The sequence below is a fragment of the Stylophora pistillata genome, chromosome 2 (genome assembly GCF_964205215.1).
Source record: "Stylophora pistillata chromosome 2, jaStyPist1.2, whole genome shotgun sequence".
Lineage (NCBI taxonomy): Eukaryota > Metazoa > Cnidaria > Anthozoa > Scleractinia > Pocilloporidae > Stylophora > Stylophora pistillata.
This window is the reverse complement of record NC_142520.1, coordinates 14,094,502-14,115,297: the sequence shown is the minus strand read 5'-3', so window position 1 is coordinate 14,115,297 and position 20,796 is coordinate 14,094,502. Positions and strand designations below refer to the sequence as shown.

The 20,796-nt window shown below is 37.5% G+C and overlaps 1 protein-coding gene and 1 pseudogene across 1 annotated transcript; one reads left to right on the top strand and one right to left on the bottom strand.

Moving 5' to 3' along the window:
* Window positions 1-6,473: 6,473 nt before the first annotated feature.
* On the bottom strand, window positions 6,474-20,369 carry LOC111345367 (uncharacterized). The gene is made up of 21 exons (XM_088748998.1): window positions 20,160-20,369; window positions 16,913-16,948; window positions 16,011-16,400; window positions 14,893-15,291; window positions 13,733-13,824; window positions 13,574-13,633; window positions 13,197-13,404; window positions 12,331-12,438; window positions 12,023-12,110; window positions 11,705-11,795; window positions 11,589-11,638; window positions 11,286-11,412; window positions 11,096-11,199; window positions 10,608-10,710; window positions 10,353-10,503; window positions 10,185-10,266; window positions 9,951-10,017; window positions 9,206-9,294; window positions 8,758-8,878; window positions 8,376-8,417; window positions 6,474-8,261 (listed from the first exon to the last, which is right to left on the bottom strand). The coding sequence occupies exons 1-21, from the start codon at window positions 20,218-20,220 to the stop codon at window positions 8,211-8,213; spliced, it is 2,520 nt and encodes an 839-aa protein (XP_088605124.1). The 5' UTR covers window positions 20,221-20,369; the 3' UTR covers window positions 6,474-8,210.
* Window positions 18,313-19,099, top strand: LOC148737255 (uncharacterized; annotated as a pseudogene).
* Window positions 20,370-20,796: the final 427 nt, after the last annotated feature.

Genomic DNA, 20,796 nt, shown 5'->3' with positions numbered 1-20,796 from the left:
GTTATTATAAGCTTTTTATCCACATTTTTTGGTAATGGACAGCGCAACACCAATCCAGTAGCCCCACGATATGAATGATTCAGTCAGAAATAAAACCAACCCACACGTGGAGTGAATATTTTGCTAAATGGCTATTGCCACATGTGGCCAATGTTTAGCAAAAGAGCAAGCCATTTAGCAAAATATTCCCTCCAGTTGTGGGTTGGTATTTATTTTTGACTAAATCATTCATATCGTGGGGCTACCCGTTGGGCCTAATTTTGTTATTGTCCAGGCTGATCGCGTCGTAACGAACTTTTGACTGCACAGGTTTTGATGGACGTGCATTCTAGCGGCGTCGAAATGGCGGTCAATTTGAGATTTTCCCTGGGCTGGTAGCTCGACAACTCAACTTTTGTGGGATTTGTTTTGATAAACTTGAAGGGCAACTATTTTGTTTTCGTGCTGTCAAGTTTCGATGCAAGGGGAAGTATTTAAGTGTGTTTTTTTCAGCGATTTTGGCGAGCGTGTGTGAGACAGAGGTTTTCTACCTCCCCTTTTACTTGGTAGTGCTAGGACGTTGAGCTGAAACACATCAAAACGGCCTCAAATCGCGACAAGAACAGCACAGACTACTCCGTATAAAAGTAAGACTTTATTTCTTTTACTATTTCCCACAACTTTATTTTTACGGAGCTCAAAAGCAAGTCCAGATAAACCACTTTACAAACTCTATAATAATCCACTGTGAAAGAGCCTGTGACAGAGCCTGAGCCGCCTGTGTCTTCACCAGCCTGAAAAAGGGCAACCGGGGTTGAGCCACAGTTCTACCAGCTTAATAAAACAGTTGCTGTAACTGTTCAACATTAATGTTATTTTGAATAAAAGCAAGATAAATCTTATTCTGTTGAAGAGAACAAAGAATGTTAAATACCTATCTGAAAAATAACTTCATGGCTATCTAAGTTGTACATGTTGTACGGCGTCGGCAAAGGCCACGTATTTTTTTACACTAAAACGGGTATTTACTTGCTTTTACAGTGCCGTAAGGTGCTAGTCATTCGCACGTTCGGTCATGTTTAAGTTTGCTTTTCTAAAACTATATGCAACTGTGTTTTGGCAGCTGTTAAATTTGACCACTTTCGGCCCATCTCTAACGCCTTTCCCAGGGAAATTCTCAGTCGTATTTCCAGTGCACTTTCCCTTGCGGATTTTCAGTGTGGCACAAAAATATTTTTAATAAGAGTTTGAAGAAGTGAGCAAAAAGCTGAAAAAGGCTTAGCCTAAGTGGTCAAATTTATTGGTTACCCAAATTGGGTCAGGGTGTAGGTCACGTACGAAAAATGCTCACGCTAAGGATGAACCTACGAGAATTTTCAAATTTTATCTACGTTTTTGGTAGTCATATATGTCACCAAACCTAACATACTTCTCTTTTAGTAAGTTTAAGTTTTAAGAATACGTTAAAATGTATTTTTCGATACGTGGTATAAACTCAACAGATCATTTCTTCAAGTATAAGAAGCGATGTTTCCAAATGTTCCGGAATGTTTTTAAGTTTGTAAACCGCTTCAGTCGCGTTAAGACGCATGCTGGCACTTAAAGCGTGATTGAGAAAGATTAAAAGCGACTTTACTTAACATTCACAGCTTCACAGAAGAAACATATTGATGCTGAGTACTTCCAATGGTCATTTATTTTTTTTATTAGCGCTGCCAACATCTTCCTAAAGTTGCGTGACGATTTGACCATTTAGGCAAGGCGAAACGGCTTTTTTAACGAATTTTCAAACTTTTTAAACTTTCAGCCGGAAAAAAATCGCTGGACCTTTAAATATTTTTTTCGAAACTAGTTCACAGAAAGGGATGTTGTGGCAAAATAAAAAAAAAATTCGAGTTTTCGTCACTGATTTTCGATTCTCGAAATATTCTGGCGGCTTCTCTTAATCACTTAACATTGTAGAGATACGGAAAGCCATTGTGACAATGACCACAAGAGAAAACTACCTATCGCTTTTCTTTTTTTAAACATACTTTAGCGGAGGTTTGTCTCTGCCATCCAGATGTACAAAGAATGAAATAACTTGCTCTGCCTTTCTAATAAGATTGCAATTAATAAGAACTGAAGAATAAAAAGGAAGAACACTTGCAAATCAAGAAAGTTTCTCTTTCTATAACCATTGTCACGGGGTCTCAATGGGATGGTGGGGGGGGGGGGGAGTCACTAGTGCGAGAGCGAGGACATGGGCGAGTGTGAGGGCGAGAGTGAGGAAGAGGGGAACAGGTTGAGTAGGAGAGCGAGGACGATGGCGAGGGCGAAGAGTAGAGAAAGGACAAGAGCGAAAATGTAGAGAAGAATGTAGACGAGGCCGAGGAGGAGGGAAAAGAGTCGAGCGAGATTGTGGGAGATAGTGAAAGGGAGGGTGGAGAGGAAGGCAAGATCGGGGACGTGGGCCACAAGGGGGACTTGGTTGAGGAGAAGAGCGATTCTGATGATGCTGATTTTCTCTTAATCGATGTAGAGGGCAATGATTCCACCATTGATGCTATCGCTTTATCTGGAAAAAAATGATAATAAAACAAGTAGCACTAAGTTACTTGAATCAATACTTAAATACGGCGTGGGTCGGGGGGGGGGGGGGAGGAAGGGATAACAAGTGTTTCGAAATTTGCTCGTGAAAATTTTCCTGTATCATTGAAATATGACAGGACCCGATCAAATGCGGCTATAATTCTAGAATTTTTATTTCATTGTTATCGTTATTGACTTTCAAATAAAGTGGGTAGTTTTGGATTCTAATTGCAATGCGAATAATTTTGTTTGGTGGTCCTCTTCTGTCAGCAAAGCAGTCTGTTCGTCCTGTACCTCTGTCTTTACCTTCAGCTAAGGCCTCTAGAATAGAGACCACACTACTAACAGGATGTGCACGTGCACTTTTTCTTTTTATCCCACAGTAGCGCTGTCAACAGCCGAATGAGAGTAGGTGACCAGTAGTACAGCGATTAAAAGATTATTTTAACTTCGATGGTTACTTACAGATGTGCGAGTAGCTCTGGAGGGGCCAAATATAGTTAATAAAAAAACAACCAGGGTGCTTCTGCTATGACAAAGAGTCATGAGTTATGCTGGAAACAAGCACATCGATATACGGTACCGCTTCGTTCGAGAAGGAGTACTATGGTGTCTTTCCATGTTATGGGCTCCGTTGGGGCAAGTACGTGGGGGTTTAGGTAAAAAAAAGTCACCGCTTGGCCAACAGCTGTTTTACTCGAAATCGTATTTGTTTCTTATGCGGTAGCAGTCAAATATACATGTCAGATGTAGTTTGGGAATCAAGAAGGGTGTCGATCACTTTGAAATATAGAGGAAATGCGATTAAAGTTTTTGTCTAGTTGATATTTACTTTTGGGTACGCAGACCAGGCATGCTTTCCCTTTGCTGGTACTCCACAAGTACCACAACGAGCGACTGTTTTGAAATATGCTGCCACTCATGAAATGCTTACTGACTTTCTAACAAAGCATTTGCCCATTTCCAGAAATCGGGGACGTCTCCAGCCCGTTAAGAAATGTCAGCGGTATATCGTATTACAGATAATTTATTATGGCGGCGGTGGAAGTGAAGTGGACACGTAACTTTCTATTTTCGTAAGACCCCGCTAGAGAAAGGCCTGGCACGTTACTATCCCAGAAAGCCAAAGGAAACGTCAGAACCAGGAGAATAGCGGCAAAATTGTGTAGTTACAGGGACTTCTATCTTTCGTGTTCTTCCTTCCAAAAATTGGGGTGTTTAAAAATGGCTTGCCTTGGGCGTGTGAGCTCTGTGAAAATACGAAGAGTCTCACGGCTCAAGGGAAATTTGTGGGCCAACACACCAACCGTGTACGAGCGATTTAGTTGAGCCAACTTCTGCTGAATGCATATCGTATAAAAAATACATATCATATAAAAACTCTGCAGAATACATATCGAACTACGCAGTTGCGAATCCTCACAAGGTTATTCCCACGACAAAAGAATTGTAACACCTAGTCGAAGCAGACTTGAAGAGTTTGTATGGGAAAATGGAGTCAGAATTGTGAGTTTACTCGTATGCCTTGGGAAAAGGTTGGCTTGAATTAGAGTATTTCTTTTTCGAAGCGATGGACGCTGTAACCGATGCAGGCTATATTTCCAACTACGCAGCGAAATAATATCCCATTCTTAGACAGCTATTTTGAAAAAACAATCTTTTCCCATATATTTTCTCATACTGTTTGGGCGCTATTTTGCTTGTAACACGAGAATCGCCTCCGCCATATTGTTCCAAATTTCTGGCAATATAAGCATCGCTCTAAGAGTCTAGTCGAAAAGGTCTTTTAAAAAAGTGGGGACGAGAACTGTGAAATTAGAACGTCAGAAATAAAAGTGGTATTCGGACAAACTTATTTGACTTTTGCTTTTCGGGAATGGGACGGAAGTTTTAATTACATTTTTCTCTTCTATGGTATTTTTCAAGTTTTGTATTTATTAATTCTTCGTGTGAAATCCTAGTTGACTGAGCGGAAGAAAGTTTTAGAATTCTTTTAATGTGCTGACAAATTCAAAAAGCGTAAACTGGAAATGCAGAAAATAACGATCAAAAATTATCCTGCAAAAAGGCGTAAGGATTGACAAAATTAAAATCGAAAGCACATAGTATGACCTCAATGCACAACAAACCCTCAAGGCATGCTTTGACAACAATGGAGCAGTAGAATCGGAATGGACTAATGTTGAGAATGGGAGGGAATGTGGGGGTGGGGAGTGTAACTGGCGATGGACCGAGATCCAGGGACGTGGGCCAGCTGTGCGATCGACAACAAAGTGCTCTATTTATGGAATTATGCTAGAACACTTTAATGATGGAGTACCGTTTTTTGCACTTTAATTTAAATGGGTACCACATACAAACATGATACACTTCGAAGGAAGGTGGTGAAAATTTTATTTTCTGCTCGATCGCTTCAACAACTTTGTCGTCACATCCAGGTTCTTGTCCCTCCTCAAATTTCCTTTACGTAAGCGTAACGTTAAATAATGAAAAAAAAAACACAATTATTATTATTATTATTACTATTTTATTTTGCCTTACAGGGGAAAAAAGGATATCTTTGCTTCTTTTTGTGCAGTTGCACCTAAATTTTCAATAAACTTTCTGTTGTATTAGTGTTGTGTTGTGAACCCAAAAAAAGCATTTATTTCAAAGAGCATGAATCTCATATTAATTTTATGGGAGTGATTAGCGCTAAAATATTGATCCCTTGGGAAGTAACTTGTTGGTGTTCTGAAAAATACTTCTACAATTCACTTTTTGAGATTTTTAAAATAGAGCAATCGTTTTACGCCCCAATCTTTCGCTGGTCTCCAGGTGGTCGGCAAAATTCGTAGTTTTTACCTTGTTTTTGCTTTTCTCTATGACATATGCGAAGGATCGTGCACAGATACACATATCTGCTGCTTACTAACGTCATATTCAGCTGAGAAATTGGTTCCATTTTCACCTCTCTAATCACAAAACTGTGGAATGTTTATCTTTTATCGAAAGAACGGATCGCCAATGTTTTAAGGACGTAGTGATGGTGAATAAACCATTCATGACGCTGTGTAGCTTGTTTGTCGAACGAGCCAATAATGCGTAAAATCTAACTTAGCAACAAAGCAACTTCCCGAGCTAATCAGATCTCATTAGGATGTTTTTCATCGGCTTCGACGCGAATGACCGCTGCTTTTACTTTTTGAAGGCTAAAGAAACCTGCCTTATCTTCATTTTTCAATGCTGTGGTTTTAAAAAGTATATGATGGATCTTAATCATAACTAATAGACATTCATGACAAAACTGGGACCTGAGAAAAAGTGTGGATAATCCAGAAGTCCAGATAATTGAGGTGTAGATAATCAAGGTTGGACTGTAACTCATATTGATACCATTTATAGGTGAATGGGACCACTGGTGTTCTTTAGATATTAGTTCATCAGATATATCCCGTTTTTCAAAGTTGGAGGCCTGTAAACTGGTTGCCATGATTACAAAATGTCAATCACTACCTTAATTTGCAACTTGATTGAATGATGTTTCCAATACTTCCATAACGAATTGGACCCAGTTAGATTTTTGAAATTTGAGTGGTAGCAAATGCTAGTGTGCCATCTCTTCGTAGGCATAAATGGGAATGATTAATATGTATACTTCTCGCCGATAACGCTTTCCAGTTTGTGGGTCTAATTTCTTCGTATGTCATTAACTAAACAAACTCCGACTCAAAGGATATATGCTCAGTTTTCGTAGATCACGAGTTCGATGTAAGTTAATCAATACAATTGATCAAAACACTAACAGTTTGCGAAGAAAATTAAATTAGGCAAGATGTCTTCTTCAGAAGCTCAAAAGTGCCTAAATTGGCTCCCTCTGGCTGGAAGACGTCTATTTCATCGTTGCACCACCGTAGAAAATGCAATCAAAGGAGACATTCCGCAACATTTTGAAAGTTTTAAATCGACATTGAGAAGTTCGCATGGCTACAACACTAGAAATGGCTACTTACCTAGACTGCCTAAACCTAAAACGGAATGCGGAAAGAGGGTGTCCTACTTCCGTTTTATAAATGACTGGATGTCCCTCCCAGTATTTTTAAGAAGGCCAATGCCATGCAAAATTTTTAAGGAAACCCTTACAAGATTCTTAATGGATAAATATTTAAATGATGGATAAAACTTTAGATATACGCCGTTTTAGATCTGTGACATTTGTATTTCTTATTTTAGCTTTTAATACTTTTTATTTTTACGGAGGACCTCCCTGAAAACCACGTATTTACGTGACGGGCGCTTCCTCCTTAAAGATTGTCTATTATTATTATTATTATTATAGTGGTTAAAAGCCGTCACTTTAGCTTTGGGCCCAATAAAAAACAACTAAAACGAAAAAACCTCCCCCCTTTGCAAAAGTCACGGAGACCATCACTTTTGAGTCGAAATGTTTGAGTTCTAACCTTTTCTATGTTTTTAGAGAGAGCGGTGGGGTCAAGAGATCTGAGCTTGAAGCTTTCCTGGGTCGTTGTGATGTGCTCTGTGGGCAAGACTCTCTAATCTCCCAGTCACTGTCTCCCCATCTACCAGTACTCGCGCTCATGGAATTATTCAGGGAAATCATTAATTCTGGAATATTCCCTTGTCTCAGCTGCGATGTCGTGATTTATTTAGCCACTTGAAGCGCTAGAGCTATCGTAATTGAGCAGTAAAGAGGAATATGATAATAAGTTCCAGATTATTTCTTTGTCTACCTTTTCCTGCTGAAGTCGTGATATTTGTCTTCAATGTTGATTCTTAAATAGGTATGACGTAATCACAGACTGCTCTAAACTGTTGAGCCTGTCAACATCACCGATTCCGTCTCTAACTTGTTAGGATTCCACTTCAATGCTAGTGTGTCCGTTGCAGTTACATTTGAAACTGAGCTAACCAAGATATTTTGCATTTCTCTTGCTATTTATACATTTATTCAAACGTTTGCCTGTTTAATTACTTGTTTATGGAGCACAAAGCTTTGAATATCAGCCTTAATTAGCTGCCACTACTCATTTATTGAAACGAAAATAATAGTGTTTGACGAGTAGTTTGTGAACTCAATATGTAGAAAGACAAATAGAAATTCATGCAATATGCGCAAAATAATTACGCGCGATAATCAAAAGATAAATAGAAATAAAAACTGCATGTTAGTGTGCTAATTAAAGAAAGATGAGTCGCGATTCTTGACAAAAATTCACATCTGATATAAAGCAGAATTAGGACTTCGAATGGGCCAGTCGCTGATATAATAAGGAACTAGACCCTTTTAAGATGAATCTATTACACAACAGGCTATATTTAGCTTTTTCTGGGGTAATTCATCATGCAGCTAAAAATACTTTTCCTGTTAATTTGCGACTGGCTAAGATAATAATTGAAGACTATTAAGAAGAAGGTGACATTTACGACTAGTTGATTGCTAAGACACTGAATAACAGAATGACCCCTCTTTTTCTTAACAGATCTAGACTCTTATGCGATCGTACTTAAAAAGTTACTATTATTTCCTGACAGTTGAAGCCAGCTTCTTAAGTTTAGTGCAATTTCGATTCACATTCACCGCAAGACTGTAATGCAGTTGTCTATACATGGCCGACCTCGTTTGGTTTGGCCTATGACCTCTTCCTTATGGAATTTTTCCTTTATGGAAGATGGAAAACCATGTTCATCTTTCTTGTGAATCGCTCTCTGATCTGCAGATAGACGAGCAATCTCAAGTATGTCTTTAAGCATTCGGTTAATTGTTCACAGAACAAAATTTTGCAATCTGAACTATATGTACAATTAGTTTAGTGTTTTTTTCTTACCTGAGTATTTCGCATGCAGTGGAGGACGAAAATCAGGAAACCCTGTGGCAGAGACATAGGTAATTTTTTTTGGCAATATTCTATCCAGGTAGGGAGTAGGGGCTTGCTCGAGTTTTCTTCATGCACAAGAAATAAAGTAACATACCTATTGAAATATCTATTTAGATTACCCGGAATATGAATACAACTAAGAAGGAAGGAAAACTGTGGATCTTTTAAATCAAGTAGAAAACTATCTCCTCCAGAATTATTATCAGCTTTTTGTTTTAAAATTTCTAAAAAAATGTAACCTAGCCATTGTGAAACTGTCTCTCGTTTGCTGCAGAAGTAAGGCAAATAATCGAAATTGATTAAAATTTGAGAGTCACCTTTGAATACTCACCTGAGTAGAGTTGAGTATTGTGAAGATGTATGCGAAAACCTTGTCTACAGGCGAAAGAAGACCAAACAGCCACGTGACACCCAGTAGGGGAATCATTACCAGGCAGGTCTTCATACCAAGTCTAAGTAACATGATAATAAACAAGATGCTATGAGATAATAGACAGGCAACGAGGCTCTAGTTATTTAAACTTTTTTTTTTTTTTTGGAAGAACGAAAAACACCTAAAGCTCATGACCTGGATTATCCAACGATTCAGTTTTTAATTATAGAGGTTAGAGGGGTTAATAAGTCGATTTTGTTTCCTTTCACAATGATTTGTTATCATCAGATAGTATCTAAATGCCTTACTGATTAAGGAAAGAGGAAGCTAGGTGGAAGTCGCCGCACAAGATAATATAGCACTTTGTTTATATGAGTTTGTTTTAATCTCATAAAGTGGACCTTACCGTATTTGCTGTGCATGGTTGTCTTCCCCTTCTGGCTGCACCATTGTGGTCATCTCCCTTATGACCCGCGCGAGTATCAAGATGTTCAGCTTAAATGAAAATACATTCAAAATATACGAGTATCTAGATAACGTAATCGAATATCCAAACACGTTATTCGTTTGGTAACAAGACTAGTACGAGGAAAAAAACGAAGTGAATCTTTTACTAGAAACAGAGCTCCCGACCCGCAAACCCGAATTTTGCAATTCTTAGTTGAATTAACCATCCTAAATGGCCGGAATGTTTTGCTTAATCTCATTTCTCCAACTCTTCCTGCTCTTTCCTCTCTTTCATTGTTGTTTGATGTACTATTTTTGCACGGAAATAATTTCTTTTTATGTCAAAGTAAGAAAAAAATGAAATTAAACTGACAACGAAAGGGGAGAAGGCTCTTTTTTTAATTAGGCAGCAAATGTTTAGAGAATTGATCAGTCCATCTTACGCAGATCGTCTCATCAGAACTTTTCCGCCATAATGAGCCATCATTAAGTTCAAATGAGATTAGCCTGCCTGCATTCTGGAGCAACACCCAAAGTGTTTGCAGGTAAATACATTTGGGATATAGGGATATAGAAATAAAGGGATATCGAAATAAAGTACCATCGAATTAATTTTTTTAACGCGCGTGAAAGGGAAATAAATATCTGGCAATTACGAGTCTGGGTAAATCAATGACAGTCACATAGGCTAATCATACACTCACAACTTCAATGAACGCCAAAAAGGCAATGAATATCCAGATAAGGTTGTTCTTTGAGGATAGCCAACAGCTAAACACGAAGAAGTGAAAGAGAAGACAGAAAAACGATACCCATATTAGGATATATACAAGCCAAAGGAAAAAAAAAAAAAAAGAAAAAAAAAACAATGTCACGGATTAAAAGAAGAGAGAGTAGGAGGATAAGGGGAAGAATAATGCCGTGAATATATCTCTTACTATTTATCACTGGTATAACTTTGTATTCCTTCTTTCCCAGCAGCGATGCAAAGTGAAATGGCCACCATGATCACGGGGAGACCTACTCATAAGGATAGTAAGAAGTCAGATAGAGATCGGAACTCAAGGTTATAGCTACCAGTGCATGATGTAAATTGATGAACTTACCCCATGAGAAGACGTGATACATGTACATCTTGGTGTTGATATTGTAAACTTTCACCACAAACAGGTAGAAGTAAATTCCTTCGACCAACATCCAACAGAATGCAGCCATAAGGAAATACTGCATAAGAGCAGCTACTAGTACACAGACAGCCTGTGTAAAGAAATATCTTTGTCAAGTTTTAATCATACTTCTTTTGACAAGATAACGGTGCAAAGAGTTAATTCACCCCATAGACAGAAGGTGAGGCAACTAACTTTGCTTTCTGTGGCATTTATTCCAGCGAGAAATATGGTCTGCCCAGCTCCGAGGGACATTGAAACACTCAGTCGAATTTGAGAGAGAGGTTGACGAAGGTCTCTAGTGAGAGAAGAGTATAAAAAGAAAACAGAGAGAATGAATTGAAAAAGAAAAAGCAAACAATAAAAATATACACCTATTGCAAAAAGAACATCAAAAAATTGCCAACTGAAATCGCAAGATAAAGCAAAATGTTTCAATTTAATCTTGACAGCAAAGCAAAGCAAGACAAAAATCAATACGTAGCTTCATTCATTTCTTCCATAAATCATGATGCCATGAGCTGTTGAAACTCTTTTGATGGAGCATGTAGTTGCGTTGAAGTTTGTAAATTATCCGACATGCATTTTCTTAGTTGCATGGAGATTGTCGATCTAATTTCTTTCCAAAGTATTTAAAGGGAGTTAAGGATCGACTTCATTAAAATATTAGGTAGGTTACTTACGTGAGGCAAGAATAAAGTATTAGTGTTAACAGTATCCCAGTAATGGAAATGCATAATCCTATGTAAGAGATGATTTCCAGAATCGCTTCGTTCTCCTTTGTGAGCTATGTCAAGAAAAATTAAAGGAGAAATTGAGATTTATTAATTGAGCCAATTAAATTATTGAGTAGAGAAAAATGTACTCGAATACCTTTGTGCTACCGCCGTATTCCATTAAGACAGCAAAATGAGTCAAATGATTGCAGCTACAAACTATTTCTTCGGAGTTACTTTTTGATGTAACTACTTGGCATCCTTCCTCTGAAAAGCCGTCTGACCTGGAAAAAATAAAGTCAACAAAGCGCACAGAACTCATGATTGTTTTGGGGGAGAGGTAATTGTTAACCCGCTCAAACCATTTGACCAAAAACATTTATTCACACTTCTCCGTAATTTGATTCAAGAAATAATAGCTACCATTGCAAGGTCAGTAACGTATTAATTTTTATTTTACCTTTCGCTGAAACCACTCCAAAACATACAGTGCTTCTCTGCTGTCAAGACCTGAAAATATAGTTTCTCTTGTAAGTATAAATCAATACAACGTAGAGAAACTGATGTTAATGTTACCTTTAGGTTTTCGAACTTCAAGATGACATTTTCTCGCAATTTTTCTGGCCTGGGGTCCATAGCTACGGTCATTATCCTGGAGTTGATAAACCTAAAAAAAAAAAAAAAACTTTTATTTGAAAATGAACCAGAACTAAGGAAGTAACATAGCATACTTTTCGTAGATTAAAGCGAATTTTTGAAATGGCCATAGACTATCAACCCTTGTTTAGTTCTGGAAAACTTTTAAGTTTAGGTTGGGTGAACTTAGAACTTGCGTGTTTCCATGTTAGGCGTTTCTCAGGTATACGATATAGAAGAATAGTAAAATAACATCACCTTGTGTCATTTGCTTTACTTCTGATAGATTGATTCGTCAGAAGTAGCTCATGTAGATCCCCGTACACAATTGTAACTGCCAATGATCCTTTAAAATCCCCAAAGAAACAAAAACAAAAAAAGCAATCAACCAAAAAAAAATAAAAAAACAAAAAAAAAAACAAAACAAAACAAAAAATGAAATTGAAATTTTCATCAGGCTCACGCAAAGCCCATCTTTTACGGAATTTTATCCATACAGCAACTTCCACCGGCCAAACCAAGGTAATTAAAAAATTGTAATGATTAACATGCTAGTTGGTACGAACCATTTTCCTCAAAATTTGAAGAGGCAATTTCGACTCTCTCTCGCCATTGTTGCTCCTCGAAGAGGAAGTCACTCGTATCCTGGCGGTAGCCTTTTTGAATCCCCAAAGCTGTGGAAAAGAAAAAAAAAAAGAAACTTTAATAACAATTGCATGCATTTCGCGGTGGACATAAATTAAGTTATTATGTTATTGGCTGCACATGTTTTGTATGTAATGTAGAGGCCTTATAATAACTCGCTCTTTCAACAAATATAGACTTTTTTGAAAACCTCTTTTCCAAAGTTTTTTTTTTTTTTTCATTGATTAACAAGTGAACGGTAGTACACAGACTAAAAGCGTAAAAACCAGTTTCCTGCTCTGACAATATTGATTTCTTTAAGGAGTTTTTACAAGTATGGTTGGAGACGTTGTTCTTATAAGCAGCGCAGGCAAAATACGAATTTTGAGCAAGTGTTGCACATAAAAGAAAGCATTTTATCAGAGATTTAGACAAGTTTTGATAACTTGCTATTAAAAAAACAAAACAAAACAGAAACAAAAACAAAAATTATTTTTAATGAAAAGATCGTTTGAAGAGTTTTAACTTTAGACAGGGATTCAAATTGTCCAAAATAAAGCCTTGCGAATTCCCTTTTGTTATATCTTATTCCTTCCCTTTTAACGATGCCTTTAGTTTTTTCCTCCAAACATGACTGATACACGCGTGTAATGAAAAGTTTAAAGAAAAACGGATGCAGCGATGAGGTCCAAAATAGCGTCAATAAGTTAAACCTAATCTAGCCAATTAGAACATACAGTTGTCAGTCAACCAGTAAGTAACGGTGAAATGGATTCTAAGAAATCCGAGAAAAAGACTATAACCTCACCCATGTTGGGATAAATGAACCTTTCTGAAGGCTTCATGTCACTCAGGTGTTGCTTTCCATAATCAAGGGCAAATTTCTCAACTGCTGCTGCCACTTTAAAGATGGATTCTTTCGCTGCTTTGACCTCTTTTATGCCGATCTTGCCTTCACTAGTTTTTGTGATGATTTGGATTTTGATAATGAAGTCTTTAAACATATTTACTGCCTCCTGCAATTGCATAAATTTTTTTCACGCTATGTGCCTGTCACACTCATATACACAACTCGTGTCAAACTGCTTAAATTGTGGTTTAGGTTAAAGGATAACATATTTGTCCATTACTTTTTTTAATACTCGCATCATACGTGAATGCCTTTAAATTAGAACATTTACATACCAGCATAGATTGTCTCCTGGTGATATTTATTTTGCCAAATTTTAAAGCATACTTATTTCCCTAGAATTAAAACAAAAGTGTTTGTTAAATTTGTGCAGCACAGAAAACTTTTAAAAGTGACCTGTAGAGAAAGAGTAAATGACTGCATAGAGCACATACCAGCTGCTTAACTGCCGTTGACGACGATGGCGATGGCGATGGCGATGGCGATGTTGCAAGTGCTACTCTGTGACTTGATGGTAAAGATTTTCCTGTAGATTATATTGATGATTGTTTAGACTAAGGGTACAGTATATAGATGACTCCATCCATAATTTGACATCCGTAGGGCATATCATTCTTTGAACTGCTTTGGTTAACTTATTTTCATGCGGTCCACCCAGAGTTTAAACTCAGCACACGATTTCACTCAAATAAAACTTATTTAGCGATTGTAAGAGGAATTGATGAAATTGAGAAAGGGAGAATCCTTGTGCTTGTTTCAATTTTGGAAGCGTTTTTCCGAGTCGTCTTCATAAAAGGGCTTTTATTGCGTAGTTTAATGTTCTCAGTTTAAATCAGGCAGCTTGGGGTTTTTCCGAGTGAAAATGAACGCAAAAGGGAAAGCGAAATACATTTAGCCACTAGTACGTGTAACTCTTTGGATAAGTGAAACGTGCCTCTTGCTTTCTGGCAAACATGTAGGCTGTTTATATGTGAAACGGTTTCGTCATACCCGCTTATTCAAACGGTTAGAATGCACCGCTTTTCGTTTCGCACTTTAAAATCCACACGCGAGGAATAAAAAAAAAAAGAATCCTCCTTTTAGGAGCCTTTGTCACTTGTGAGTAAGATTGATGTATTGGCAAGCAGCTAGAGTACTGGCTTTTTCGATCTGAATAGCTTCGAAAATAATAATAACAATAATATTAAAAAAAAGGAAACTAATTAGACCCAGAGCTAAATTCACATATCCCAGCCAACGCCCTGATTCTCCCCTCATTTCTTTATATTGTAGGCTATAGATTGATTGTTTTATCGATTGACTTAAAATCAGTAAATAATCGTCCCAATTTTTGTATCATCTTGCGAACAAGTAGAGTCCAAAATACGATGATGCTCTTAATTGCATTTTTCTCTAACAGCAGTCATTAACACTATCTGTCAAAACCTGAGGACCGTCTGAGACACATTACAAATTTACAACGAATTTTTAAGTAAATTCTTTAAGCATATCTATGCTATACATATCCACGAAAGAGAAAAATCTGTAAGCTATAGCTTTTATTTACTACCAGTTAATCATTAACCTGCCCATTGGCTTTTACTATGTTACTCACCGGTTTTTCCTTGTTTGCAGGCTTGTGTGCACCGTATCTTGTTGCATTTGTGACTACATTGATCTGCCACACAATGGCAAGTCTGTTTGGTAGCAAATACGTGTATGGCGCTTCTAAGATTAAAGTTTGTAACGTTGCACGTTTGAAAATAATAATCTTTTCTGGACGTCAACTCGGTGCATTGATCTACCAATCGTCCGTATGTCATAGAGCACCTTCGCCGACAATGCTGTGGTACTAGGCTATTATTTGGCCTGTAGAAACATTTTTTTATTGTGCAATTAAGATCACAGACGAAGTCAGTAAAATTGCATTTCTGTAGCCAACTCTTGTTGTCAAATTTCAGTGTGCAAGGTATTCCAACATAAGCCATGTAGTTTTCCTGGGAAGAGTTTTCCCCTGAAACAGCCGCCAAAGAGAAAAAGAAACCCTTAGTCTGTGCAGGGTGTTTAATTAGTTAAACGAAGAGCAGTACTAAACTTCACGAAAGTAGCGGCGAAGGGAAAAACAGCAAAAGGAGATTGGGTCATCTTACGCATCGCACGCATTCGTTATGCAACTCTGCCCATACTTCCCGCCTCGCCCCAAACTTTTTCTTTCGTTTCTTTTTTGTTTTTTTGTTTTGTTTCTTTTTCCTTCCGTAGATGCGCTTCGTTTACCTGTTTATTTACTCAACGTTTAGTGCAGACGAAAACTACAAATGTTATGAAACTTGGCTCGAGGCGGTCTAGCTGATCAGCGGTAGGATTAGTTGTCAAAGTGACTCAACCAAACATCATGTTAAAAAAAAAAAAAAAAAAAAAAAAAAAAAAAATTAGCTTCTGTTGGTTGGCTGCCGTGTAGTGCAGCGATGCCACCTCAACACCCGCCAAACCAGTCCCTATTGAGTTATATAATGTCGAAGAAAGGTTTCTTGATGCCAAAGCCTTTTTATACTCCCTCCATTTTTTTTTTCTGTGATTTAAAGAGTTAAAAAGTGATTGATAGATGCAAGGGGTTGGGATAGCGTCCCGAACAAACAGCGAACACTGTAACTTGCTCATAACTATCTTATGCGTGACGTGATAACACTCTCAACGCGCCTTAGAGTATATCATGCAGCTGTGATGTTTTCTTACCTTTGGGAATTTCACAAATACATTGAAAACTATTTGCAAAACCAAAGTGGCTTATAAATATTCCGTTTGCAGAAAGGTTCAGATGAGACCTCTTCACTATCGTGGCCTTAGCTCCATCTCTCTCTATTAGCTCGGTATCATCCCATTTGCAAATAGTGAGTAGTTTTCCACTCACCCAGGTCCAAATCCCGCTTTCTCTTACGAGACCGATGTACCACTGCTGTTCTCGGTAATTTTCAATCTCTTCCTTTATAAACATCCACTCTTCTTCGGTTTCAATAGAAACGAGGTCACCTCCCTGCTTCCTGCAAAAGCTCCTGCTTTCGTTCCATGTTTTGAGTGACGCCTTGAAACTGTAGCAGGAATTTCTAAAACAAGTATTGTTGGTGTCTAATGAGACAAAAGAGAAGAAAATGATCCTCGGATTTTTTTATAAAAAGGTCTCAAGTTTTGCCTCAGAAAGCGAACTCTTGCGAAGACGAAATTAATTAGCTCTACTTTATTTCAAACGATGCCAGTCTCTCGTTAGAATATAAATACATCTAAAGTACGTTTATGGGTTTTTTTTATCTCTGTTATGAAACGGTATCTCGATCAAAGAAAGCTCGGTATCTAGTCTATCAATGTCAGATCTTTTTTATCGTAGCACCTTTATATTGTGACTGTTGTGTGCTTAACAGGTTAGCTTGGAGTTTGCTTCGTTGGTTATTTGGGAATAGCAATGAATGGCAACACTTAAGTGTTTAAAATATTGTTGCCGGCAAATGCATTTCCAACCTACTCAATCCTCACTCAACGATTATCTAAGGCATAAGAATCGGTCTTTTTTTTCTCCCGAGATTTACTTTTATTACATAAGTATATGGCCAAAAGCCGATTAAGTGGGAGTTTTGTAGCCTTACCTCCTCCCTGCAATTGCATCGCTGAGGTCTGAGTGGCTGAAGTAGAAGTGTAAGCAAACAAATTTAGTATATTCACCCTTCACGGAAATAATAAATTCCATGTCATCAGAGTCACCAATTTGCGTATTATTGGCCCCCATAACACTAAGTCAAAGCTATCGGCAGCTTTTCTAAATTTGAAACTAGAACATTGTAGGTATAGCATAAATGTACAGAGCATTCTACTGAACGGGATTGAACGTTTTAGCCATCAAGTCTTCAATTAATTCTCCCAAAACATTGACGAAATGCCTCCTTAAGTTATTTTGAATTGACAATCCACTCCATATAACAGGAGGGTACTTTTAATCGATATCCTAGTTTTAATACATTAAATTATGTGCCAAAGAAAGATATCACTATAGTTTATATTTCAGAACCTCTAGCTGGGGTCTTTTGTTATAAATATTGTTTTAAACCTTTATAGTTGGGTCTTTTTTCACATTATCAACGCTCGTTACATTCTTATCCGTTTTTTAACCAATTTTTAACAATATGCTAATATGTATATGTGCCCGATCCTTCGCAGTTGTTCTTTACTAGATCTTGAAAATGACTTCACAGAGGACGAAAGGTCGTTCCTTTTTTCGTTAATTTTGTAAAAAATATATGATATAAACTTCTTATGAAATATGAACGCTGACCTAAACTAATCAGCGTCTGCTGATCATCAACGATATCGGACTACTTGGCTGGAAACGATAATTTAGCATACGGAAAGAAGGAAAACAATTCACTAAATTATCCGAATCTGACCTAGAATCGGAAGTAGAGGATATTACATAGTCGCACAGGAATACGAATTTTATCTTCGAATGCTTTTGGTATTTCTCCCGAGTAAATGAAGTGAATGAGTGAGAGATACTCTCAGTACGAGAAGATAACATTCGTATCCTCAAGCGGCCATGTAATGTTCTGTTTATTCTATAGATACTCATAAAATTTCCACATAAAATACAAGTTCGCCTGATCGAAATGCTCTCTCGTAATTGGCTAATCATTTTAATAACCATGGCGCCACCAATATCCTCACACATAAAAGATAAAAATAGTATCATCACTGCACGCGATGAAGATATGTTTTTTTTGGTAGAAGGAGAAATCCTAGTATCTATATAATACATGTATAGAAATGTAGTCCGAGGAGAAAGGGATGTTGGAGGATAAAAATTCTAACACTCCAGTTCTTTCCAAAAGATGACTTAAGCTGATGTTAAACTTTGCATCTGTTTAATGTAATAAAAATTCAAGTCGAGTCGTATGAATAGGTTCGCTCGCTTAACAAAAATCGAAGAACATTTTCAAGAGCCACTCTGCGCATAGAATAGGACAGGAATAGAACGATTTAGTTTTGAGAAATCATGCAACGAAATTGCCGTCTGGAAACGAAGGTGTACAAGAAACCATCTGATACTGGTCTGTTATTGCATTATCAGAGTCACGTCGACGTAAGATATAAACAATCATTACTTAAAAAAATGCTTAATCGTGCCTTTAAGTTCAGTTGTCATCTAACTGGCAATTTTTTCACCAAGAGTGCGAAAGTCTCACCGAGACCTTCTCGCGACTCAAGTACCCAACTCAACTACTGCATTCGACTATTAAGGATTTCATCATGAAAAAAGTGTCTGGGGATCCAGGGATCAATCAAACGTCTGACGAAAAAAAAAAAAAAAAAGAAAAAAACCTGTGCGAATTACACTTCCTTTTAAAGACCAAACATCAGCAAATTCCGTACGAGGGCAACTTGATCTAAGCCGAAAATTTGGAACTGACATTACTCCTGTGTACACTAACAGAAAAATCGGATATGAGTGAAAACCAACGGAAAAGAAGCCCAACATCATCAATCAGCAGCGCGTTGAGTATTATTTTAAGTGTGGTCTGTGCGATGCAAACTATGTCCGCTACACATGCCTCCACCTCTACCAACGTGCTGAAGAACACAAAGCGTCTCAGTCTTCAATAGGGAACCACATTAAAGAGCGGTATGGGCATACCCCAAGTGACTTAAATCACAGTTTCAAAATCCTGAAGAAATGCAAAATAAACTGGACTGCCTAAATTACGAGTTGCTTTTTATAAAAAAAAATAAAGCCAAGCTTGAACAAACAGTCAGACTCAATCCGCGTAAAGCTATTTCTATAATAATTTACGGTATCTTCGTATAATTTAGAGTTTTACTTCCGTCAACTCTCATAATAATTTATTGATATTGTCTCCTTTGTAACTTTATCACTTCCATTTTACGCCTAGCGTTTACATATTTCCATATTTTATCGCCTTTATCATTCCCACGTCTTGAATTATTACATATATGTAAAAATTTTCCTTTTCATCAGCTTGAAAATGACCTTAGCGAGGTCGAAACGTCGTTCAAAATTATTAGGGTCCTTAAGCAAACCACGACGGCTACGGCAACGAGAACGCGGAAAAACAATAGATCTAATTCGTAGAACAATAGCCCAACACGTGCGTTTTAAAACTTTGTACATTTCTTAGCCGTCCCATGCAAAACAACAACGTAAAATCACCCAAATTTGCGTCGTGTGCGAACCGAAACCGCGGCGGCAAATTATTTTAATTTACATTTGGAACTCAACGCTACTTTTATGCGTTATGTTGAGTTTGAGGTCTGGCGCCCATGAGACGGCAAACACATGCAGCCATTTTCGAAATTCTAACTAAAAGTAGAAACTCATTTTTTCATGGACGTCTTCCGTGCCGTTGCCGTCCTGACTGCTTAAAGTCCCTATTATCACTAATTTTTATCTTGAAAAGCTTTTCTAGAATACTACTAATCAAGATTTTGTGCTGTGATCCTAAATAAAGCAGCTTAAAGGTGTTGAGCAGACAGCCACGACCCCGTCAAAAATATGTACTAACATTCAGCGGCATTTTTTCCAATATGTTGTATCACATGGAAAGCAAAAAACAAAAAGTCTTAAAAGAACTGTTTACTGAAGATAATCTGGAGTACTAGAGTATATATATGAAGAGCTTGGGTAGTTTTGTTATCAGAGTGCCACATAACATTCCCTGATATAATTTCTTTAACTTGCCTTGTGAGTGTCCCAGGTAGTTTTAAAATCGACTTAAATTGTTTGCAAATGGATTTAGCCAAGTTCTTGGGTGTTATTGCTATTGCACACACACACAAAAAAAAAAAAATACAGAAATGCTTACCTAGCAAGCGGGTGATACTTACCTAGCACGCTTAGTATAAACATGGTTTTAGACATTTTGCTGCATATAGTTCCACTCATCATCCAATTAACGAGGCCCAAGGTACGTATGAGTTGCTGCGATCAGCTTTCGGTTCACTAAAATTTTTTGTATTTAGGAGAACGCAAGAACGGCAATTTCCTCAAGTATTTCAAACTGTTTCGTAGGAGGAGGACTTAAATGCAAATCGTAATACTCGGTTGACAGTTCATGACGTGGGTCACAGTTTTCTGTTTCTCCTTTTAATAGACGGACCACTAACGAAAAAAGTTACTTGCAGCAGGTGTGGAGCCTTGTTGTTCTTGATAAAAACCGGAAGTTTGCGGCACGAAAATTTTGTAAAGTTCAAATTTTCACAAAGTGGTTATTAAAAATCAACTATTTATCAAGAATGGAGTTATGAGCTCGGTGTGACATTAGTTGGCTCAAACCAATTTATGTCAGTATCAACCACTGGCAGCTAATCTGAGTATCCCACCTGTTTGCGTGCGGGATTGGAAATTATTAGTAAATAGAAGAAAAATGGTTAGTTTTCAGCTTGATAAGGAAATGAAGAAAGATAAGAAAGATATTTTTGGTCTTGTCTCGAGAGTGGACAGTAAAAGAATTCTGAATCCATA